Source organism: Xyrauchen texanus, chromosome 17 (assembly GCF_025860055.1).
Source record: "Xyrauchen texanus isolate HMW12.3.18 chromosome 17, RBS_HiC_50CHRs, whole genome shotgun sequence".
Classification (NCBI taxonomy): Eukaryota; Metazoa; Chordata; class Actinopteri; order Cypriniformes; family Catostomidae; genus Xyrauchen; species Xyrauchen texanus.
In genome coordinates, this window is record NC_068292.1 from 14,464,369 (window position 1) to 14,490,890 (window position 26,522).

The 26,522-nt window shown below is 41.0% G+C and overlaps 2 protein-coding genes across 6 annotated transcripts in view; one reads left to right on the plus strand and one right to left on the minus strand.

Annotated features, from left to right (window-relative positions):
• Positions 1 to 26,522, plus strand: part of LOC127657611 (protein cordon-bleu-like) — a 152,514-nt gene that overhangs the window by 88,474 nt on the left and 37,518 nt on the right. For all 5 annotated transcript variants that reach the window (XM_052146479.1, XM_052146480.1, XM_052146481.1 and 2 more), the window contains one exon: positions 177 to 347. In XM_052146479.1, coding sequence (XP_052002439.1) covers positions 177 to 347 — 171 coding nt within the window. The remainder of the gene's footprint in view (positions 1 to 176; positions 348 to 26,522) is intronic.
• LOC127657613 (zinc finger BED domain-containing protein 4-like) lies at positions 8,505 to 10,224 on the minus strand. The gene is made up of 3 exons (XM_052146490.1): positions 9,042 to 10,224; positions 8,759 to 8,947; positions 8,505 to 8,650 (listed from the first exon to the last, which is right to left on the minus strand). Exon 1 carries the CDS (start codon positions 9,966 to 9,968, stop codon positions 9,042 to 9,044), a length of 927 nt encoding a protein of 308 aa, XP_052002450.1. The 5' UTR covers positions 9,969 to 10,224; the 3' UTR covers positions 8,505 to 8,650; positions 8,759 to 8,947.

The following is a 26,522-nucleotide window of genomic DNA, read 5'->3' on the forward strand; positions in this document are numbered from 1 at the left end:
ATGTTTATGAGTCTAAAATGTATTTTTCCTATAGACACACTAAAGCTGAAGATATAAATAACCATCTTAAGACAAATGTTTTTGTGAAACATCTTAAGTGTCAACATTTTGCACAGTAATGTGTATATATACACACACATCTCTAACCTGTAGCTCTTTGTGTATTATAAACACAGGGTTTGTCGTTGGTGGCAAGTGGCCCATGTGGGGAGACCCGTCCCAGCACTCTGGGTCAGTCTCAGTCTGTGATGAACATCTCCAGGATGTCCCCGAAAGTGGAGTTAAAGAAACGTAGGGCACCAGCACCCCCACCAGCTCCTACACAGACTATGCCGCTGACATCACAGGTTTGAGCAGTGACACGCACACAAACACACTCACAGAAAAAAAAAACATACACAACATTACAACCAACATTGGCTAATGACAGAGAACACATTTACACTGTCTGACAAATCATTATTTGGAGTATCTTTGTCATTTTGGGACACTAATTGCTTAAAACCCCCCCTTACTGTACATGTGAATGTATCCTCTGTTCTGCTTGCCATACAAAAACACACTTTAACTAATTGCTATGATTACAAAAGCACACTGAAATGAGTTTTCACATCAACCTGAAATGTTAAGAGATACCTGTACAAACAGAAAAACATTTTGTACGACCAATGACAAACTAAGCATTTTTATTGCCCTGTTTTGAACCTTTTTTCCAAAGTCTAATGAGTTGCCTACCAAGGCAAAATCTTTAAGCATCATAGCCACACTCTCAGTGTGACTATAACCACGTTTCCAATATCGGGCCAAATGAGGGTGTGCCAGTGTGTTCCAGGGCCAGCTGTTTCTTCTGGGGCTTCATTGTGCCTCCTCTAGGCTTCCTCGGGGCTAACTGCCAAACGCCTTTGACCTGCCGATTACCCTAGGGCCAAAGTTGGCCAACTGGGGATTGAGGCGAGAGACTAATACTGCATTCCACTCAAGTCAGATGTGGGATATTCCTACTTGATATCTCAGATTTCTGACAATAAAGTCATTCCATTGCCAGATGCTATGATAATGACATTTAAACAAACAAAACTGCAATGCTCCTGTTTTCTTAGCAAGGGTTTTACTGTCACCAGAGATGTCTCGTAGCAACCCCATACATAAACAATGCTGCAACATTAGCATTTGTGCTACAGGTGTATGATCATCAAAAGAGTTTAATTTACCGTGTTTTGTGTACCTGTCTTTGCAGTCGTTTGTTAAACAAGCTTTAATATCCAGTAATGAAGGAACTTTGACTAATTTATTGATATCATTTAATAAAGGGAATGTTTATCACTAATGTCATGGCCAGCTTGTAGACTGCAACAGTAAAGGTTCAATAAAAGTAATTTATTGAAGAAAAACATACAATTTGTTATAACAAAAACCAAAAAGAACACGTCTGATTGAGGAAGAGGCGAGAGTAAAGACTGATCCCATCAACCTTCTGCAACTAATATGCAACAAAAAGCAAAAACGCAGAAGAAAAAACAAAACAGCCCAAAAGGGGCCTTAACACCCTTCTCCATAAAAGAGATCTGTAAGAGATCCAAATAATATTAAACAAAATAAAGAAATAACCAATACCCTGCATCATCCCACCAATTGGTCCACCCCATGACTCCAGTCCTCAGCAACCACGGTGTAGGTTAGAGAATTGAAGGAATCAGTGGGGGAAGGGAAACAAACAGAAAACATGATTAATATAAATACATTATCAGAGCCTTTAATGCAGGGCTATTCAATTGGCGGCCCGTGGGCCACATGCGGCCCGATAACAACCTCCAAATGGCCCAGCCCATGGTCCCGCCAAAAACGCACCCCCCACATAAATTCATAAAGTAGTACAGACCACGTTGCCCGTAACACGCAAACAATACAGAGCGTGCTGGTAGTAGCCTAGATTATTTTCAATATGTCTTTCTCAACACTGAAACGTAAAATTGCCAATGAAAACCGTCAGTTTAACCCTGCTTGGACTGAAAAATACTTGTTTATTTTACCGCCACATCCAAACGCGAAACCGATGTGTTTAATTTGTAATGAGTGCGTTGCAGTACTTAAAGATTACAATGTGCGGAGGCACCACGTTGAGAAACACCAGACTTTCCGCACCAATTTCCCCGAGAGATCTCAAGAGAGGGCTGCAAAAGTGCAGAGTTTGATTGCATCTTACAACCATAATGACATGAGGTGGCTGTCCAAAGGCAAAGCACTGCAACGTTTCTGTGGTCTCAGAGAGGAGATCGTAACTTTCCTCCGCAGCAGCAAGCAAAAGAAAGCAGAAGCGCACTTGAGTCGCATACTGGATGACAACTTCATGGCCGATGTTTGCTTTCTGAGAGACATATTCAAACACCTGAATGATCTAAATTTGGCACAACTGATTTGAGCACAGGCCGAATGCTGCATTTTCCGACATCTCATCCCCCGCACAAATCACGGATGTGATGACAGATTTCATTGAGTGGTTGAAAAATAACTTTGCTGGTCGATTGGAAGGACTTGCTCTGCCCACAGAGGTGGCCGTTTTTGTCAGAGACCCGTTCACGGTTGCAATAGAAGGGGACTTATCCGCCAGAGCAAAGCAAGTGGTTCCTTCCATTGATGAGGGACAATTTGAACTTGAACTTGCTGACATGCAGTCATCTGTTACCATGGCACAGGAGCTTCGTACTAACGGACCTGCAGTGTTTTGGACTGATGTCAACGTACATCAGTTCCCTAACATTAAGAAAGTAGCGATCGTCATGCTCAGTATGTTTGGATCAACATACACATGTGAGTCAAGTTTTTCACACATGAACTCCATAAAAAGCAACTCTCGTTGTTCCCTGACTGACCGTACTCTCCACCAATGCCTTCGGATTGCATTGACAACTTACGAGCCTAAAGTCACTGCTCTCGTTCAAAACAAAAAAATGTCACTTCTCCCACTAAGTCAGCAGGTTAACTGTAGCCTACATCAATATAATGTGGGATGTGTAGCAAAGGCATACCTAATCACAAATGTGTTGATTTTATATGTTCCCGCAATATGTGCAGTAGTAAACCTTATTTACATGTGTTAGTTATAGTTGTGAATACCGTGCACTTTTTATTTTATGCACTTTAAGATGTTCCTGGGTCAAATGTGATCGAGATGTTTATTTAGTTTCAAAAGGAAACGTAATGTTATTGCTAATGTGAATAGCCTACTACTGTGCACTATTTTGTTTTTAGCACTTTGTGACCAGATAGGTCAGATATGTAGCCTAGGTAGGCGTAGGCAAGAGGTGCCTAGGTCATTTTTATTTTTTCATTTGTAAGTGGAAAAAGGGGCTACCTCAGATTCTGTTCAGTTAGCTCTTTCATTGTTTTTATGCACATTTTGCTGTGCAAACTGACCAAAGTTAAAAGAGAAACAATGAATAAACCTTACACGTTTTTCAACAAATTTGTTTGTGTTAGTTTTAAAACATTTTCATTACGAGCTGCTTCGCCGCTGAAATAACTGGCCCAGTTAACCTTCTTGGTTTCAAAAACTGGCCCAACCGAATTTGTAATTGAATAGCCCTGCTTTAATGCATCTTATGTCCAGCACATAAGAACAAACACCACAGAGTAAGGAATTGATTTAATCGCTTTAACATAGCGGGGACATTGCATAAACCAAAACTCATAACGTTATACGAGAATAATCCTGCAGGTGTAATAAAGGCAGAGATATCTCGAGCACAATAGCCCTTCAGTAGATTGAATTTACTCACAAATTTAGCAGTTCCAAGTAGGTTGACAGTATCCTCCATGTGGGGAAGGGTAAAAGAGTCATGTTTAGTCACCCTGTTCACCTTCCTATTGTTAGTAAAAAAAACTAATCATACCATCAGATTTACTCACCAACATGCAGGGTGATGCCCAGCTTAAGAACGATGGCTGTGCAATATCATGGTCAAGTATATACTGAACTTTAGCATCAAGATGCTTGTGCTTCCCTGGGGAAACACTATAGAAACGCTGGAGAATGGGCTCGGCGTCCCCGACTTCATTATCATGTTCCACCCAGTGTATTCGAGATCAACAAACAAAACAATACTGTTTAATAAGGCTAATCAGATCAACAATTTGTGAATCAGTCAAATGGTCTAGCAATGCATTCAGATTACTATTTTTAAATGATGAGCAACACAGGCTCATCTGGTGGTGAAACTCCCTCATCCCCCAAAGAAGGAGTGCATGAGACAACCGTCTCAGCTACCAGAGCAGATTTAACATCAGTAGTCCTCACATCCCACAACCCAGACGAATGGCTTTGGTTTTAACAAGTTAACATGAATCAGTTGTGTATACTTCCTACATTTAGGAGTAGCAATCAAATAATTCAAATCAGAAATCTTTTCCACTACAGTAAATGGACCAGAATACTGGGCTTGAAAAGGTGAACCATCAATTGTCAAAAGGGCCAAAACCTGGTCACCAGGAGAAAACTGTCGGTGTTCAGCTCACTGATCAAAAAGAGACTTAATTTTTGACTGAGAAGTGAGGAGCTTTTCTTTTGCTAACTTACCCACCTCAAAGTCTGAGCCTAAAATCATTCAAGTAATTTATAACATTTTGAGGAAGCTCAGTCTCTGTCCAGTTACCCTGCAACACTGCTATCAGACCTTGAACAGTTTGCCCAAACACTAGATGATTTGGACTGAAACCTATATTCTCCTGATCAGCCTCTAGGGCTACCAACATCAGCCATGGCAATCCCTCTTCCTAATCACCATCCATTTCCATACTGGATGCACGCAATAAAGACTTAAGTGTCTGGTAAAAATGTTCCAAAGCACCTTGTCTTTGGGGAAGATAGCCGCTTGCTTTATTGTGTTTTACCAGCTACTTCCATAACACCTGTGAAATCAAGTGAGAAGATAAATTAGATCCCTGATCATTCTCTATGATCTTGGGATTACCAAAAATGGACATAGACTGTGTTAAAGGCTTCACTATTGACTTTGCTGTTATAGTATGAAGAGGATTCACTGCAGGGAACTGTGTCGAAGCACACATAACTGTAAGCAAATAAATACGTCCAGACTTTGATCTAGGCAGTGGGCCTACACAGTCAATAAACAAGTGTTCAAATGGCTGACTTACCACAGGAATAGAAAACAATGTGGCAGGTTTAATTTTTTTTATTTACTTTCCAATTATTTGTCAAGTATGACAAGTACAAATTCACTGAGAAACATCTTTTTTAATTTGGCTAAAAGAAATGGTGTAGAATGCAGTCATATGTCTTTTTAACACCTACATGTCCAGCAATAGCGTCATGGGAAATCTGCAGTACTAGAGAACAGAACTTCGTTGGAACCACAACTTGCATAATAGGGTCACCTGCTAAACTGCTGCCGTGAGGAATCCATTTCCTCATCAACATTCCATCCTGCAAAAATAGCCATGAGCAACATCTCTGATTTGATCAAAAGGTAAAACATAATCAAACAGTTCTGTGAGAGTTGAACATTGGCTGCATACATATTTCATTGTTGTCAGTCCTAGGGCCGAACCCGAGACTACCTGTAGGAGGTAGTCTGAGTTCGGTTGCAATGGAACTGTTGCATGAGTTGCATGAATGTGAAAGCAACTCGGACTCTGGTGTGCACTCATTCAGGAAGTAAAATAACCTGCGCATGCGTTTTAGCCGATGATGACATCATTAGTTTCGACAACACACGAGGATCCACACATTCCTAATAGTCCCAAAAAGAAAATGACACCACAATGACATACAAGTACAATCAACATTATGAAGGCTGTCTGCCTATATGTCTGTCTCTCTTTCTGTACACCTTATAAATACTAAATATTATATATATATATATATATATATATATATATATATATATATATATATATATATATATATATATATATATATATATATATATATATATATATATATATATATTATAAATAACTGATCTTTTGTACACGACGCTAAGCAGTGCTTCAGACGGCGAATGAATAAAATCTTGTGCCAAGTTAGCCATAATATAAAAACAGTGCACAGATTATACTTAAGCAGCAGATAAAGTGATCATAAAGGCAAAGTTAAAAAACAATTAAGTAAAGAACAAGGTTCCCCACTCCTAATTAAACACAAGACACTAACTAACTTTACCCTTGTCTTAACGCAGTTACTGGTGGGGCGTATTTATGCACTAAATCCCGCTGGCACAGTAAAAGCAACCAACAAGCTGGCGACCGTCCCTTCCCACAGATTTGCTCCTGAGACAACTGCTCTACCCATGGTCACTGCACAAAAAATAGCAAACAAATTACAATGAGCTCAAAATTGCTAAAGCCTACCAAGTGAACACAAACTGCAAAAAAACCACAGCAATTATACTGCCACAAAAAGCCCAATGTTTAAACCAAAAGATCACTTAACTTTTTAAACAGTTCAGAGAACAAAACTTCAAACTGCCTCTGTGAGCTCCTTGTCTTCAGCAAACTGTTTGCTGGCTTTCTTGTGCATCATCTTTAGAAGAGGCTTCCTTCTGGGACGACAGCCATGCAGACCAATTTGATGCTGTGTACGGCATATGGTCTGAGCACTGACAGGCTGACCCCCCACCCCTTCAACCTCTGCAGCAATGCTGGCAGCACTCATACGTCTATTTCCCAAAGACAACCTCTGGATATGATGCCGAGCACGTGCACTCAACTTCTTTGGTCGACCATGGCGAGGCCTGTTCTGAATGGAACCTGTCCTGTTAAACCGCTGTATGGTCTTGGCCACCGTGCTGCAGCTCAGTGTCAGGGTCTTGGCACTCATCTTATAGCCTAGGCCATCTTTATGTAGAGCAACAATTCTTTTTTTTAGATCCTCAGAGAGTTCTTTGCCATGAGGTGCCATGTTGAACTTCCAGTGACCAGTTTGAGGGAGTGTGAGTTTAAAATTTAAAACAACTGCTCCCCATTCACACCTGAGACCTTGTATCACTAAAGAGTCACATGACACCAGGGAGGGAAAATGGCTAATTGGGCCCAATTTGGACATTTTCACTTAGGGGTGTACTCACTTTTGTGGCCAGCGGTTTAGACATTAATGGCTGTGTGTTGAGTTATTTTGAGGCGACAGCAAATTTACAATGTTATCCAAGCTGTACACTCACTACTTTACTTTGTAGCAAAGTGTCATTTTCAGTGTTGTCACATGAAAAGATATAATCAAATATTTACAAAAATGTAAGTGGTGTACTCACTTTTGTGAGATACTGTTTTATATATATATATATATTCATGGAGGTAAAAAAAACACTATTTGAAAAAAGTAATTTGTAATCAAATCTAGACAGGCCCCATTTCCAGCAGCCATCAATCTGACACCTTATCCTTGAGTAATCATGCTAAATTGATCATTTGGTACTAGAAAATCACTTGTCATTATATCAATCACAGTTGAAAGTTATTTGGTTCATTAAATTAAGCATAACATTGTCTTTGTTTTTGAATTGACACATAATGCAATAGACTGGCATGTCCTTAAGTCAATATTAGGTCAAACATTTCAAAAAAGAAACAGCTTTCTCTAGAAATTGGTCAGTCAATAATTGTTTTGAGGAATGAAGGCTATAAAATGCTTGAATTTGCCAAAAAACTGAAGATTTCATTCAAAGGTGTACACTAGAGTCTTGAAATCAAAGGATGACTGGCTCTAACAGAAAGAGATGTGGAAGGCCAGATGCACAACTAAACAAGAGGATAAGTACATCAGAGTCTCTAGTTTGAGAAATAGACACCTCACATGTCCTCAGCTGACAGCTTCATTGAATTCTACCCGCTCAACACCAGTTTCATGTACAACAGTAAAGAGAAGACTCAGGGGTGCAGCCTTATGGGAAGAATAACAAAGAAAAAGCCACTTTTGAAACAGAAACAGAAAAACAAATAGAAAAGGTTAGAGTGGGTAGAGATGGGCAGATCGAGGCTTCGTGAAGCAATGAAACAGTCGAAGCAAATGTGCCATTTTGTTTCGAGGCTTCGAATCAATCCGAAACCCGTCTCCACGGTGACACCTAGTGGTCACTTGCAGGTGTTGATCTGAAACAACCTTTACAAAGAGCTAATAAAAAAATGTGTTGGTTTTTTTTTTTTTTATTGTATTTTTGTAATATATGAAGCTTGTAACCTGTAGTCTCTTCACATTGCATAATGTGATTTTGGTCATGAAAAATGAATATTAATAAAAATAAATCAAGCCACAATGTCTCCCTTTCTTATAGATTTTTATTCAAAAATATTAATTTCTTTGCTGTTGAAGGACTCAGCCTACTTCTTTTTACAGATAATTTCTCCAGCCTTTGAAAAAATTCTCTCACAAGGGACACTTGTTGCTGGCATACAAAGATATTTTTTAGCTAGGACATACAAATGAGGAAAGATTACTGCTCTCTCTTTCCAGTAAGTTAGAGGATCATGAGTTCTGGGCAAAACGCATCGCTGAGGTATTTTTTCACTTCCACTGTGGCATCAGCTGTAGGATTGTGTATCATCTGGGTCTCACGGATACGATTGTCAAAATGTTCCCATAAACTGTCTTGTGTTTCAACTGGTGTTGATGATGGGCCTGATGTTGACATTTGTGGTTCTGAATTAAAAGAAAACGGCAATTAGTAACAAATCATAAACTGACAACACATATGAAGTATAAATTTCATGAATCACATTACATAAGATAACATAGACTGAAACTCACCAGGAGTTGTGTTTGAACGCATCAGTGAAGCACACTCCAGTGTGATGTGCTTTTCAGCATCCAGGGCTTTGGCAGGATTTCCAAAAGCCACATTTTTAAACCTTGGGTCCAGCAGTGTAGCCAGTGCCAAGGCTCTAAAAGTCTCGTACCCTCCACATCTGGAGTGCAGACCTTCTTGTAGATGTGAGCCTATGAGCCAACACAAGAGAAAACCATATTAATTAAAATAATGACAACAATATGAGAGTTATGGCCAATTACACGTATGGTCATAGTGTCCTACCTAATTGTACAGTTGATTCCTGCGTTGCATTTCCTTTTTCTGTGCAAGCTTGTGCTGCAACATCCTGTACAATGGTATGAGCTTTGAAGCAGACACTCTCTGTTCCTCTGACATCTCTGTTGTTGCTAGTTTGAATGGTTGAAGAAGTGTCAATGACTGTTGAATAATGTCATACTCAAGACTTGTCAGGGGAGCAGTATCACTGTTTAAATTGGCAAGTGCAGCAGCCACTGGCTCACGTTGCTCATACAAGCGTTGTAGCATGTCGAATGTGCTGTTCCATCTCGTTTCAACCTCCTGTATCATTTTCAGACTTGGTCTGCCCATCAAGCTCTGCATCTCCACAAGCTTGTCCTTTGCTTTGCAGCTGGATCTGAACAACCCCACTATCTTTCTGGCTTTCTGGCGAATTTCATTGATGACTGGGGTTTGATCCAGGGCCTTTTTCACTATCAAATTCAAATTATGAGCAAAACATGGGACATGGCGAAGGTTGAGTAGCTGGGCACTTAGGATCATGTTGGATGCATTGTCAGTCACCATGCAGTGAACTTTGGAGGTTATTCCCCACTCAGCCATTAGCAAGGCTTTAGCCTCCATGAGATGCTGGGCTGTGTGGGTTTGGTAAAACCTCCTTACACCCAGTAAAACAGTTGCCATTGTTGCCTCTGGTGTTATGTAATGGCATGTTACACCAAGATATCCATCCATATTAATGGAAGACCACATGTCAGCCGTAAGGCTAACAAATTCCGCCTTTTGTAGGTCCTCCATTGTCTTCTCCTTGGTTGTGTTGTACCTTTCGCTGACCATTGTTTTAAGCACCTTCCGGGATGGGAGGACATAGCTTGGATCAAGCTTGTTCACAAAGGCCCTGAAACCCTCATCCTCCACGATGGTGAAGGGCTGCAGATCCTTCACCACCATGTTCAGAAGAGCCTCATCCAATTCCCTCTGTCTGCCTTTTAAAAGAGAAGATAAAACATACTTTCAGACAAATATATTGGAAAAATAGTAGCCTACCGTGAAAGTAGTCTACTGGTTCATTTGGAAACCTTCCTAAACAAAGTTATGTTATGAATATTTATGCTCAGTGTGCAGAGAAAGATAAAGTGCATTATAGAAATACAACAATTACAAAAAAACAAAATGATGTCTTGGCTGTAGATTGGGTACTCATATGTAGACATATAAAATGTATATTCACAAAGTATAATATTATATTGACAACATTTGTTTTTAAATTGATTGGCAGTTGTGATTGGGATGTTAGGCATGTCTTAGTCCATGGCCTTTCTAAACAATGGCCCAACACTTAGTTATTATATTTCACTTATAATTAGCCTATATTTCAAACAATGCATACCTTGCTTAGATGGCCCAGCAGTGTCAGTAGCAGGCCTTGGTACAGGGGAACACTACCATCCTCTGCACCCTGCAGAATGGCAGGATGAATGCTCCTCAAATGGCGCATCATGGATGATGTATTGTTGCAGTAGGCTGAGCTGCCGATCACAATACACACATCTCACTTTATTTGGGGTTTCCAAATGGAAATGCTCCCACACCACAGATGTACGGCATCTCTTCTGTGGAGCCTCCATTTCTTTCTTTCTATCTATCTATCTATCTATCTATCTATCTATCTATCTATCTATCTATCTATCTATCTATCTATCTATCTATCTATCTATCTATCTATCTATTTTATATGTAGCCTATCTATCTAATAATCTATATGTATCTGTAATATATGTATCTATCTATTAATCTATATATATATATATATATATATATATATATATATATATATATATATATATATATATATATATATATATATATTTCTATCAATGCATCTATTCATGTGTCACTATATGTACTCTGTGTGTCTCTAAGTCAATGTGTAAATGTAAATTAAATCCTAAATATAACTAAACAAATCGCACTATAAATGTCACTATATCACCAAAATCCACTATCTCAAAACCAAACTCCTCTCACAAAAACCCACGATATGAAAATGCGTTGACAAAACTTTTATACTGTGTGATTGTGTGATTTGTTCCCGAACCGACCAATCAATGAAACCCTGATTCGGCGGAGCACTCCACCTGATGAAACACTTAGACGCTTCATTTAGCCGTTGTCACGTGACGTGGGTGTTTTGAATCACGCTTCGGATCAGTGTTTCGAATCATCTTTGCTTCGGGATCTCGCAAAGCTTCGGAACGTCTGTTTCGCGCCAGCCATCCTTACGAACAGAACTCAAACAAGATAACAAGGGGATTAACAGAAGCAAAAGGCAAACTAATGAGGACAGGTGAAAACAATGACAGAAAACACGAACGCTAACAAAGAGACTATGGAGTTACATAAGGGACTAAAGTGAAAACTAAGAAATGCAAAAGTGACAAAAATGGCAAACAAAAGGGCAACAGTGATACAAGACAGGGTGTACATAACACACGCAAGCAAAAAAATTTTCTTTCACTTTCATGTTCTTTCAGCGAAGTGTTCACTTGCTCAGATATGATACTATTATATGTTCCTCTTTAATTTGTGTTCAAATGCACATAAACATATTCTTTAGTAGTTAGTTACAAATTTGTGGCAAAGTTTGGCAGCCATTTTTGGGCTTTTCCATCGCTAATTCTTGGAAAAGTAACTGATTAAAATATTTTGGACATTTCTGTAATGTTAATATTTACATTTTTATTTGGAAATTAGCAGTTACTCTTCTACTGAACTTATCTCAGTACATCATGTAGAGAATTTATTTATGGAAATGATAAAAGTTGTTACATTATGAACCAAGTAATATTCATGGTATTTAAGTATTTTTAATTCCATGATATTCATTCATAGTCCATTTAAATGTCCATGGGATTGGGCTGTCACTGCAGAGCTCTTTTGAAATTGAAATAATGCAGACTCATTGCTTCATCAGAAGCATATATTGATTAAAAACCTCTAAGCTCATGCCAGGTCTTTCTTTAAAGGTTTCTAAATTATTGTTAAAAATGTATTGCTCTATAGGGGGAATGTGATTTTTACTTCTGGAACCAGACAGTTGCACATTTTGGCTGATACCGATTCAGGAAGTAGAGAGCACATTCTGTTGTTGAAATTAACACTTATTTATAATAGTTAACACTAACACTATTTATTTAAAATTCACAAAAAACAAACAAACAAATAGAACAGGACTAGAAATGGAAAATATATATTTTTTCTTATTCATTGACAAAGATGTTGGTAAATTTTAGAACTGACACAAGAGAAGTCTAACACTGTAAATCAAGTAGACATGGTTATCTGCAGATTCTGATAATCTCCAAATAACCAAATATTGGCTTAGAACAGGGGTCCCCAAACTTTTTTCTATGAGGGCCACATCATTTTTCCTTTCTATAATGGAGGGCCGTAGTCTAACAGAAAATGGCATGGGCCGGAGTGATTTATTGTGGAGATTTGCTACACTCAAGATGGCGCCGAGTATGGCTGCTGCGTTGCGAGCTCCGTTACAACACTGCGGTTTATTGTTTGTTTTGTTTACAGTTCTTTGTTTTTTTGTCTTGGATGTTGTCTGCCTTATTGTTTACGACAGACAAACGCTTTTGGACATTAGTTCTACAATCACACATCGAAAACCGGACTTCAAATTCCTTAATGCCGACCCGCTGTTTACAAACACGCCGGCGGAGCCCTTTGTCTGTGCTGCTCGGCCGCGGAAACGCAGAAGGAAAAGAGGAAAACGAGCCGGCGTTCTCATCAGAGTAAGACGTCGTGCAAATCGACCCCCGCTACCCAGTATACTACTGGCAAATGTTCAGTCTCTGGACAACAAACTCTGCGAGCTGAGAGCGCGGATCTCTTTCCAACGAGAGACGAGGGACTGCTGCGTTATGTGCCTTACAGAAACCTGGCTGTCTACGGAGATTCCAGACTCGGCCATCGAAATCACGGGCTTTTCCGTGCACCGAGCGGACAGAGCGAAAGACCTCTCTGGTAAAAGCAGAGGTGGTGGTGTATGTTTTATGATCAACAAATCATGGTGTGATCAGAGGAACGTACATTTCATCAAGTCTTTTTGCTCTCCTGATCTGGAATATCTCATGCTTCTGTGTCGACCATTCTGGCTGCCGAGGGAATTCACAGCGGTTATCATCACAGCTGTGTACATCCCCCGCAAGCCGACACAGACCGGGCACTCAGGGAACTGTATGGGTGTATAAGTGAGCAGGAAACCGCGCACCCTGAGGCTGCGTTCATTGTTGCCGGGGACTTTAACAAAGCCAACTTCAAAGCAATCGCCCCAAAATACCACCAACACATAAAGTTCAACACACGAGGGGACCGGGTTTTGGATCATTGTTACTCTCCCTTCCGGAAGGCTACAAATCCCTCCCCGCCCCCATTTGGCAAATCGGACCATTCTTCCGTTCTGCTTCTGCCCGCTTACAGGCAGAAACTGAAACAGGAAGCACCCACCCTCAGAACGATCCGGTGCTGGTCGGACCAATCAGACTCTGCGCTACAAGACTGTTTTGATCACGCGGACTGGGAGATGTTCCGGTCCGCCTCTGATGACGACATCGAGGTTTACGCTGACAGCGTAACGTGTTTCATCAGGAAGTGCGTGAGGACGTTGTTCCGACCAAAACTATACGGATATACCCCAACCAGAAACCATGGGTTAACGGCGATGTTCGGCGGCACTCACTGCGCGGACCTCCGCTTTAATTCTCCTAACACGGAGGAGCGTAAACAAGCCAGTTATGCCCTCCGTAACACTATCAGTGCAGCTAAACGCCAGTACAGGCACAAACTTGAAAGTCAGTTCAACACCACTGACTCCAGAAGTATGTGGCAGGGAATTAACACAATCACGGACTACAAGCGGAATAAAGTCTCCGCCATGAACACCGCTGCATCTCTCCCGGACGAACTTAATACATTTTATGCTCGTTTTGAGGACAGTAACACCGCCCTCGCGGAGAGAGCACTCGCTGCTGACGCTACAGAGGTTGATTTACTCTCCGTCTCTGTTGTGGATGTAACCCGATCATTCCGACGGGTGATCATCCGTAAAGCCGCGGGTCCAGACGGCATTCCGGGCCGCGTCATCAGAGCGTGCGCGAATCAACTGGCTGGTGTTTTTACGGACATTTTCAATCTGTCCCTCTCCCTGTCTGTAGTCCCCACATGCTTCAAAACATCAACCATTGTGCCTGTACCGAAGCAAGCTATAATCACATGCTTAAATGACTGGCGTCCTGTTGCTCTGACCCCCATCATCAGCAAATGCTTCGAGAGGTTAATCAGAGATCACATCTGCTCTGTTCTGCCCCCTCTTTGGACCCATTGCAGTTTGCCTACCGCAACAACCGCTCCACTGATGATGCCATTGCATCTACAATACACACTGCTCTCTCCCACCTGGAAAAAAGGAACACATATGTGAGAATGCTGTTTGTAGACTACAGCTCAGCATTCAACACCATAGTGCCCTCCAAGCTTGATGAGAAACTCCGGGCTCTGGGCTTAAACAGCTCGCTGTGCAGCTGGATCCTGGATTTCCTGTCAGGCAGACGTCAGGTGGTTAGAATGGGCAGCAACACCTCCTCATCACTGACCCTCAACACTGGAGCCCCGCAGGGCTGTGTTCTCAGCCCACTCCTGTATTCCCTGTACACACATGACTGTGTGGCAACACATAGCTCCAATGCCATCATTAAGTTTGCTGACGATACGACGGTGGTAGGTCTGATCACTGACAATGATGAAAGAGCCTACAGAGAGGAGGTGCACACTCTGACACGCTGGTGTCAGGAGCACAACCTCTCCCTCAACGTCAGTAAAACCAAGGAGCTTGTTGTGGACTTCAGGAAGAAAGACGGAGAACACAGCCCCATCACCATCAATGGAGCACCGGTGGAGAGAGTCAGCAGCTTCAAGTTCCTCGGTGTCCACATTACTGAGGAACTCACATGGTCCGTCCACACTGAGGCCGTTGTGAAGAAGGCTCACCAGCGCCTCTTCTTCCTGAGACGGCTGAGGAAGTTTGGAATGAACCACCACATCCTCACACGGTTCTACACCAGCACTGTAGAGAGCATCCTGACTGGCTGCATCACCGCCTGGTACGGCAATAGCACCGCAGCACAACTGCAAAGCCCTGCAAAGGGTGGTGCGAACTGCCAGGAACATCATCGGAGGTGAGCTTCCCTCCCTCCAGGACATATACACCAGGCGGTGTGTGAAAAAAGCTCGGAGGATCATCAGAGACTCCAGTCACCCAAGTCATGGGCTGTTCTCACTGCTACCATCAGGCAGGCGGTATCGCAGCATCAGGACCCGCACCAGCCGACTACATGATAGCTTTTTCCCCAAGCAATCAGACTGTTGAACTCTTGATCTATCAGGATCAATAATTAGCACTGCACTTTATTCAGCTATAATCTCAAACTGGACTGTCAATATATTCTCCTCAATACAACTGCTATATATATATATATATACACATATATATTTCATATACTCCCACTTATTGTATTGTATTGTATATTCTGTTCTATATTCTGCATTGTATATAATTATTGTGTTGTGTAAGTATGTGTACATCTGATTTGTAAATTGTTTTGTGTAAGTATGTGTACATTTGATATGTAAATTGTTTTGTGTAAGTATGTTGTTTATTGTAATTGGTATATGTCTCGTCACTGTCATGACTGCTATGTTGCTCGGAACTGCACACAAGAATTTCACCTACTGTTGCACTTGTGTACATGGTAGTGTGACAATAAAGTGATTTGATTGATTGATTTGATTTGATTTGATTTTATTATGATTTTAAATGGATTTACAGTATTATGCCTCCTAATGCTAGATTAATTTATTATTTATGCACCATACATATCAAGTGATATATAGCCTATTAAAAGAGCATTATTACTATCGTAATGACATTTTTTCATATTCAGTGCTATTGAAATCAAATTATTTACTTACTCATGCGTATTAGGCTAATCAGTGTGAACTATGGGCTTGTTTCTGGCTGGTGAGAAGTCCAATGTCAGGTTCCATTCCTGTCACAGCCAGTCTCAAAGACTGATGCAAATGTTCATCAGTGAGTCTTGATCTTATCGGATTTTTCATCAGTTTCATGCGTGAAAAGGTTTGCTCACAGATATACGTGCTGCCAAAAAGTGTGGATATCTTCATTGCATTCCTTCTGATGTTTGGGTAGGTCTCGTTAGGGAGGGCAGTATAGAATTCAATGAGACTGTTGGGCTTAAACGCGTCTTTCAGAACATCACAGTTCTGTAACTCAGCCAACTCAAACTGATAAGAAGGCAGGGCTTCGTCAATGTCAGCAGCAAAAGGGTTCTGAAAAAGGCGGATTCTTTAGCGTGGACATGTAGCTCACGGAATCGCACATCAAACTCCGCCTTCAGCATTTCCAGTGCATCCACTGACTTTTCAGCTGGGAATGGGACCACTGGTTTCTCAGCTGAGAGGCTTTGGGTAAGAGGGAGATGGGTGAAGTCTTGCTTTTGCACTTGTCCCACAAGCAGTGCTAGTTTCACCTCAAATGCTTTTATGTGGGAATACATGTCACATATTAGTTTCCCCTTGCCTTGGAGCTGCACGTTGAGGCCATTCAACATTTCTGTCACATCTGTTAAAAAGGCGAGGTCCCATTTCCATTTTGTGTCAATCAGTTCTGGGACAGTTTTGCCCTTTGTCAGAAGAAAAACATTGATTTCGGGTAGCAGCTCGTAAAAACGCCTCAAAACTCTGCCCCGGCTTAACCATCGGACTTCTGTGTGGTAAAGCACATCTCCGTGAGAAGACTCTAGCTCGGACAGAAAGACTTGGAACTGCCTGTGTTTAAGTCCGTTTGCTCTGATGAAGTTTATACATGACACCACCACTTTCATAATCGATTCCCAATTCAGAACTTTGCAGCACAGTGCTTGCTGGTGAATTAGGCAGTGTACTTATAAAGGGGGCATGAGACCTCTTTCCTACATTTCTCTATTCATGCGTCCTATCAGTCCCCTTGACGCGCCAACCATACTAGGAGCTCCGTCAGTCGTGATGCTGGCCAGCTTCGACCAGTCTAGATCCAACTCTTCTATCGTTTGGCACACTTTACCAAAAATATCCTCCCCTGTTGTAGTACCTTTGAGACATTTTAGGGCTGCCAGCTCCTCTGACACTTCAAAGTTTGAGCTAACTCCGCGAAGAAAAATGGCCAGCTGTGCCGTGTCCTGCACGTCATTACTTTCATCCAGCGCTAATGCAAAAAAAATCTAATTCTTTAACTTTTTCCTTCAGCTGGGCATATACATTATACCCCATTTCTTCAATTCGTCTGGTGATTGTACTTGCGGACAGACTCACCGCATTTAAGACGTCTTTCATATCGGGGCACACCTCCTCCGCAACAGCATTCATACATTTCTTTACGAACTCACCATCACTGAGTGGCCTACCGCAGGTTGCAATCAGTTTAGCTACCTGAAAGCTAGCTCGAATGGATGACTGGTTCAACTGGGTTTGCCGTACAAACGTATTTTGCTGAGCAGATAGTCCACTTTTTAGCTTCGACACTTTGTCTGCTCTCATTTGGCCTTGTAAACTCGCATACTTGTCTCTGTGGCGGGTTTCATAGTGTCGGCGCAGATTGTATTCTTTGAACACGGAGACTGTTTCTTGACAGATGAGGCAAACAGCCATTTCTTTGCATTGAACAAAAAAATAATCACTTGTCCACTTTTGGTTAAATACCCTGCATTCTGAATCAACTTTTCTCTTTCCCAACCGTTTGGCCATTTTGTTGTCACTTTAAATTTTCTTGCTGGATTGCGTCACGATGGAACGTTAATCCAGGTGAATCTAACAAATAATTTGGCTACTTTAATAATTATAACTAAGGGAAATTTTATTTTGAAAGCCAATATGTATTATCAAATACAAATATGATATGATTAAAACATATTTAAAATTAAATTGTTAAAATATTTCTTTGCATGGCATTGTTCAGAGGGCCGGTCCAAATGTGGGGGCGGGCCGTATTCGGCCCGGGGGCCGTAGTTTGGGGACCCCTGGCTTAGAATAAACTAAATAGAATCCACACACCAGGTCGTTGAGGTTACAAAAAAAGAGAAAATGAGAGTCCAAGATACATTGAGGAAAATGTTTTACGGAAGATTTGAAATAAACAATAACAAAAGTGCGCAAACATGCTCAACAAAAAAATATTTGATTGCAAATCAGTCTGTCACTAGCCAGACTGATTTGCAGTATTCATCTTTGTTTGATTACAAAATGCACAGTGCTTTTTGTATAGTCATATACAAGTGTTTTTAGCTGTGCCACAAAAATATTATATCAGTCAATAATCTCTTCTCCTGAGTCCTGACTACTGTCACTCCCTTTGGCCTATTCCATATAAAGACTATGCAAGAGTTACACACTGGAAAAATCTGGAAGCCCACAAAGTGGTGTGCTACCCCCATCCACATCCCTCCTCCTTCCCAAACCGATCTGACTCAGTGACCCTGTAATTTTAAATGACATGTTGGCCTCTTTAGATGCTTTTTTTTCTGGGCTTCTCTCAGTGGTGGCTGTATTTATGACTGATTAGGCAACACTGTGGAGGTCTAAATGTGACCTGGAATGGTGTTATAAAAATAAAACTGGGCAAAGCAAGGAATCATGTTACTGACGTGATACCAGACTGTTTTTGTTCTTGCTTACAGTATATAGGTGAAAACATTGTGTTTTATGTAATTGAGACCCTTTGCCAAAACAAACCTCCCTATGGATGTTGCCTATGGAAGTTGCAACAGGTCGAAGATATTTACAATGTGATGCAAAAACAAATTGTTTCACATTATAAGGGATATCCCTATTCAGTATTACTATTGCTCTTTGGTCCAACATGATCACACAGGTAGTCGACATGCTACTACCAAATGTTCCTGTATCCTGGCATTGGTCCCATTCTAGCGAGTTACTGATGAGTGGAATTTGCTATCAGAAATGTTTTGACCTTCTCCTGTGGCGCGATTGATAGCACACTGTGTAAACAGCGTGGGGAAACCCAGATTCTCATCCTGTATTTAAATGAGGATGTAATCCTGCTCTCATAAGCCTGATTAAGGGGTTCCATTTTTCTTGTAAGATTACATTTTTTACTCCACTTAGGTTTGTAGTTTGGATTTGAGGGTAGAGTTAATAAAATATGCATTCCTCTTTACAGTATTACATAACTTACAGCTGAAAACTTGCTTTACATCTCACATTTGGTGCCTCTTTGTGAACATTTCACATGGAGCTCACCACGTCCTCTTAGATAAAAAAAAAACAAAAAAACTTTACGCTTCGGCCACTGGGGGCAGTGCTTTGAATTTCGGTAAGCACAGACTGAGTTTAGATCAAGAAATGTTAGTGTTTCCGAATTCATGGTGCGATCAATCTGATTGGATTAGTGTTAAATTTCAGTTCGTAACTCGTCCTGCCTTTGTGGTACAGGCATGAATGACACCTCAAATTGTGCATCTTGTTTTGTTGTATTACTTTCCTAAGTGATCGGAAAAACTGTTCGCCTGGCAGGTGGTAAAATGTGTAAAAGACTTGGAAGATTCATAGAACCTTAGAGGTGGGCTATATTGACTTGGACTAGTAAGCAACCACGTAGCAGCCACAAAAAATACCAAAGCAACCACCTAAATTACCAAGTAACCACCCAGGACACCCTAGGAACTGCATAGTTACATGCTGAAAATCTTTCAGAACAACAGTATAGTAGCAGCAGTGTGACAGTGATTTTAAATTGGATTTTTTTTGGCTTTTATTTATTTAGTTATTTGTATATTTAAAAATAAATAAATACGTGAACTCCCTGATTTACACATGTAGTGGCCATAGTCAGCTTTAGATATAATACATTTTTGCAGTGATACCTTTTTTTTGGTAAATTACCATTACAAATGCCCTGATTTAGTCTCTTTTAGACACTTTATTGGTTCCCAAAGGATCACTTTGTTCTTGAAACTGTCCCAAAGCTAGTCTTTCTCTTCCCAACAAAACCAATGATTCATCTGTGATTTTTAAAGCGTGGCTAACACATTTTGTCCCATTTCAAAACAAGTTGTGTGTGTGTGTGTGTGTGTGTGTGTGTGTGTGTGTGAGCGTGTATTTATCACTTTGTGGGGAGCAAATGTCCCCATAAGGATAGTAAAACCCGAAATTTTTGACCATGTGGGGACATTTTGTCGGTCCCCATGAGGAAAACAGCTTATAAATCATACTAAATTATGTTTTTTGAAAATGTAAAAATGCAGAAAGTTTTCTGTGAGGGTTAGGTTTAGGGGTAGGGTTAGGTTTAGAGGATAGAATATAAAGTTTGTACAGTATAAAAACCATTATGTCTATGGAAAGTCCCCATAAAACATGGAAACACTACATGTGTGTGTGTGTGTCAATAAAATGTCTTCGTTTTATTAACCCTTATGTTGTGTTCTGGTCATTATGACCCAGACATTTGTATTTTTTAATTTTTATTTACTTTATCCAATTGGAATAAAATTCCTTGACTTTGTTCACATATGATATCTGAAAACCCCAAAAAATTTACAATTTGCTTTACATTTTATTGGTTTTATTTCACTTTGTTACACGTTATGTTATTGGTCAATTTGAAATGAATGGATTAGACTACAAAATACAGAAATATTAAGAGTTCAGGAGCATCCCTGTACTTTTACATGAGCACATATGTGGATGTGTGTTTCCACACACAAAGTCCTCAGACAGGTGCGCGCGCGCACACACACACACACACACACACACACACACACACATCTTTTGCTCGTGTCTTTCCATGTACACTCTGAGGAATATTTCAAGATCTTCTAATCATATTATATTGTGTCTGGGCTTGTTTGAATCGGGATAGTCTGCTGTAATTTACATTAAGTAATTCTCTATGTTACATGTATGTTTTGGGAAGCAATAAGGAAAAAGGTGACAAAAAGACACTTCTGTTTATTATACAGTGCATCCGGAAAGTATTCACAGCGCTTCACTTTTTCCACATTTTGTTATGTTTCAGCCTTATTCCAAAATTTATTAAATTCATTATTTTCCTCAAAATTCCACAAACAATACCCCATGATGACAACATGAAAGAAGTTTGTTTGAAATCTTTGCAAATGTATTAAAAATAAAAACTGAAAAAATCACATGTTCATAAGTATTCACAGTCTTTGCTCAATACTTTGTTGAAGCACCTTTGGCACCAATTACAGCCTCAAGTCTTTTGTGTATGATGATACAAGCTTGGCACACCTATTTTTGGGCAGTTTCTCCCATTCTTATATGCAGGACCTCTCAAGCTCCATCAGGTTGGATGGGGAGCGTCTTTGCACAGCCATTTTCAGATCTCTCCAGAGATGTTCAATCGGGGTCAAGTCTGTGCTCTGGCCGGGCCACTCAAGGACATTCACAGAGTTGTCCCATAGCCACTCCTTTGTTATCTTGGCTGTGTGCTTAGTGTCATTGTCCTTTTGGAAGATGAACCTTCGCCCCAGTCTGAGGTCCAGAGCGCTCTGGAGCAGGTTTTCATCAAGGATGTCACTGTACATTGCTGCATTCATCTTTCCCTCGATCCTGACTAGTCTACCAGTTCCTGCCCCTGAAAAACACCGCCACAGCATGATGCTGCCACCACCATGCTTCACTGTAGGGATGATACTGGCCAGGTGATGAGCGGTGCCTGGTTTCCTCCAGACATGACGCTTGCCATTCAGGCCAAAGAGTTCAATCTTTGTTTCACCAGGCCAGAGAATTTTGTTTCTCATGGTCTGAGAGTCCTTCAGGTGCCTTTTGGCAAACTCCAGGTGGGCTGTCATGTGCCTTTTTCTAAGGTCTGGCCACTCTACCATACCATAATTGGTGGAGTGCTGCAGAGATGGTTGTTCTTCTGGAAGGTTCTCCTCTCTCCACAGAGAAACGCTGCAGCTCTTTCAGAGTGACCATTCTCCCCCGATCGCTCAGTTTGGCCGGGCGGCCAGCTCTAGGAAGAGTCCTGGTGGTTCCAAACTTCTTCCATTTACGGATGATTGAGGCCAATGTGCTCATTGGAACCATCAATGCTGCAGACATCTCGGATGTCTACAGACAATTCCTTGGACTTCATGGCTTGGTTTGTGCTCTTTTGGGGTTTTTTTTTTTTTTAGGTTTTTTTTTGCAAAGATTTCAAACAAACTTCTTTCACATGTCATTATGGGGTATTCTTTGTAGAATTTTGAGGAAAATAATGAATTTAATCCATTTTGGAATTGGGCTGTAACATAACAAAATGTGGAAAAAGTGAAGCACTGTGAATACTTTCTGGATGCACTGTATTTACTGTATGCGTGTCTGTGGGAACACAGCACAAGAGTTGTAAATTGATTTTTATTGTGTACTATCCTGCTGAAAATGCCTATTTAGACAAGCATAAATTTCCATTTAAAATGAACCTGATTAAACTAGATTATTGGTGGCTAGTGAATAAGAGGCAGTTTTTTGCATTTAAATATTTTGCAAAAGTGACACAACTATTTAGTAAATTCTCAGTATTCACAACTTATCAATACCAGTTAACTTTCGCAGTGATTCTGGAAAATGGCAAACCATCAAATTTGTGGGTTTAAATAGTGGGTTTACAGAAACGTTTGAGTTTCCCCACATAATTCAACATCACTTGAAGGCAGATTAACACCCACGCTCATAGTGGATCCTGTATTGTACCTGTACTATATCCAGACCACAAGCAACCTTCATTCCTCTATGACAACCAATTATCTTTTCCAAAGTACTGGTGCAGTATGTTTAACCTATGATTGCATACGTGAACTTGTGCATCAGAGCAACTTAGAGCATGCTGTGTTCCTGTGCAGCTCCAGCTCTGAGCACCATGTAGAGGAAAGTTGAAGCTGTGTTCAGTGTTAAGACGAGAATGGGAGGATGAATGATTGGCCAGCCATTGGTGTAATGTAACCCAGTGGCCCTCTGTGACTGCAGAGAGACCCTGTACTTCATAGCCTGCAATTAAGCACTCTCTCATTCCTCTCTCTCCTCTGCTTTACTTTAAAGCTTTAGCATACCGGAGGGGTGAAATCAGTCACTGTACTGGCCTGTTTTGGATAAAAGGTCAGATGTTATGTGTGTGGTACCCAAACAGATTAAGAGGTACCTTTTAAATGTACATTCAATTACTTAAAGACTTTGAGGAAGAAAAGAAAACACATAATGTCTTTGAACTTTAACCCATTGAAAGCAAATCCAAATGGACTGGTGAACATACATCCCATGGCACCATACAGTATGTGCGTATATGAAATGTATGTACAGTACTGTGCAAAAGTCTTCACAAAAGCTTTTGTTTTAAGATGGATATTTATATCTTCAGGTTTAGTGTATCAATAGGAAATATAAATGCTAGACTCCCTAACATTACTTTTGCATATATATAGTATAACTCAGCAAAAAAAAGAAACATCCTTTATCCAGGACACTGTATTTTAAAGATAATTTTGTAAAAATAAAAATTATTTTACAGATCTTTATTGTAAAGGGTTTAAGCAATGTTTTCCATGCTTGTTCAATGAACCGTAAACAATTAATGAACATGCACCTGTGGAATGGTCATTAAGACACTAACAGCTTACAGATGGTTGGCAATTAGGGTCACAGTTATAAAAGCTTAGGACAATAAAGAGACCTTTCTACTAACTCTGAAAAACACCAAAAGAAAGATCCCCAGGGTCCCTGCTCATCTGCGTGAACGTGCCTTAAGCATGCTGCATGGAGGCATGAGGACAGCAGATGTGGCCAGTGCAATAAATTGCAATGTCCTTACTGTGAGACGTCTAAGACTGCACTACAGGGAGACAGGAAGGACAGCTGATCATCCTCGCAGTGAAAGACCACGTGTTACAACACCTGCACAGGATCGGTACATCTGAATATCACACCTGCAGGACAGGTACAGGATGGAAACAACAGCTGCCTGAGTTACACCAGGAATGCACAATCCCTCCATCAGTGCTCAGACTGTCCGCAATAGGCTGAGAGAGGCTGGACTTAGAGCTTGTAGGCTGTTGTAATGCAGGTCCTTACCAGACAACACCACCAATTACACTGAGCTCTGTACTCTGGAGCGGGATCGATTTGGAGGTGGAGGGTCTGTCATAGTCTGGGGCAGTGTGTCACAGCATCATCGGAATGAGCATGTTGTCATTGCAGGCAATCATAACACTCTGCGTTACAGGGAAGACATCCTCCTCCCTCATATGGTACCCTTTCTGCAGGCTCATCCTGAAATGACCCTCCAGCATGACAATGCCACCAGCCATGCTGCTTGTATTGTTCATGATTTCCTGCAAGACAGGAATGTCAGTGTTCTGCCATGGCCAGCCAAGAACCCAGATCTCATTCCCATTGAGCACGTCTGGGACCTGTTGGATCGGAGGGTGAAAGCTAGGGCCATTCCCCCCAGAAATGTCCGGGAACTTGCAAGTGCCTTGGTGGAAGAGTGGGGTAACCTCTCACAGCAAGAACTGGCAAATCTGGTGCGGCCCATGAGGAGGAGATGCACTCCAGTACATGCAGCTGGTGGCCACACCAGACACTGACTGTTACTTTTGATGTTCATACAAATATTTACACATGTTAAGTTTACTGAAAATAAAAACAGTTGAAAGTGAGTATTTTTGTAAATTTTTTTTGCTGAGTTTATATATATTATACTGCATTATTATGCTGTATGTATTCCGTATATATGTATAGATAGATAGTGGGGGGTTCACTGTTAAAAAACGTTACGTTGCTTAACAACAAATCGTCTTCGGAGTGCTCATGTTTAATATCTGAAATTATTATGAAATTGGCCAAAATAATAATAAACAAACACACAAGAAGCAGGGGATGTGTAAAAGTTTATAAATGATGGGCATTTGAGATCTCCAAAACTTGCTGTAGACAAAGATCCAGTGCAAATGTAGATGCTAGTTAACTGATTTGATCCCAGTAATAGGCAGCAGACCTTAGTCAGTTATCCAGATTCGTTTAGTATCCAATTTTCCTTGGTGATTTATGTATGCCATGACTGCTGTGCTGTCTGAGCAGATCAGTATGTGAGACCCTAACACATCTGATTGAAAAGCTTTCAGAGCCAAGAGGACTGCTAGGAGTTCCAGGTGATTTGTGTGCCACCTCGCATGTGCACCTGTCAGGGCGCCAAATGCCTGACGTCCATTGCACAGGGCTCCGCAGCCTGTGTTAGAAGCTTCTAATGTTACAATTTTGCATCTGCCCATCTTGGCGAGCATCACATCTTTCCCACAAAATTCTTTCTTCCTTCAAATAGTTAGCATGTTTAAACAGCAACACATCACAAGAAGGCAGTGAAGGCCCTATCGCCAGAGGTGATGCTCGGGCCGAACCAACACTGGAGGGTCTCATCTGTATCAAGGTTAGCGGGGTGACAGCAGCTGCAGCAGCCATCAAACCCTGCACTCGCTGAAATTTACAGAATAGCAGGGTTCTCCCCAACTTAAAATTCTTCAAGTGTAAGAGAATGGACTGAATGTGTTTGTCAGTCAATTGAACTGACATGGCTACCGAGTTGAGTTTCATTCCAACAAAGGAAAATTGCTGAATAGGTGGCAACACATTCTTTGTCCAGTTGATTCTGCATCCCAATTGCTCCCAGATGTGTGAGGAATTGATCTCTGTGCTTGCACACCTGTGCCTCTGATTGAGCCAATAACCAATTTTCTTGGTAATTTAATATATGCGCACTGCTCAGCTACAGTGGCGCCTGTGCCGCATCATCACATTTTGGGAATGTATGAGGTGCCAGGGACAACCCGTATATTATGACCTTAAACTGATATGCAGTCCCCTCGAAAGCAAATCTCAAGAATGGCCTGTTACGAGGGACAGTCTGCACATGAAAGTATGCATCTTTCAGGTTGATGGATATTTACCAGTCCAGAGGGCAGACATGAGACAGTATCTGTCTCTGAGTCATCATCTTGAACTAAGACTTCTTGAGTGTTTGATTCAATGACCTCAGGTCCAGTATGGGCTGCAACCCACCACTTTTTTTGGCGATCAGAAAATAATAGCTGTAGAAGCCTTTCTGTTCTTTGCCTGTCGAAGCGCTTTCTATCGCATCTTTTGTGTGGCGAATCTATACTTCTAAACTAATTGAAATTGGCACGTTCCATACTGGAAGGGTGGAAGAAAGAATACTGTTGAAGCCACTTTTTGAACTAGAGCATATATCCAGTCTGGACCATGCTCAGTACCCAGCTGACAATTCCAAGAATACTTTGCCATGCTTCCAGGTAGCACATCAGAGGACATAGAGGTTGGTCTGTGACTGGTGGGTCTGAGCGCTGCCTGCCCTTG

Coding starts and splice junctions, on each gene's coding strand:
- LOC127657613 (XM_052146490.1), bottom strand. CDS start 9,968: ATGGTGGTGAAGGATCTGCAGCCCTTCACCATCGTGGAGGATGAGGGT.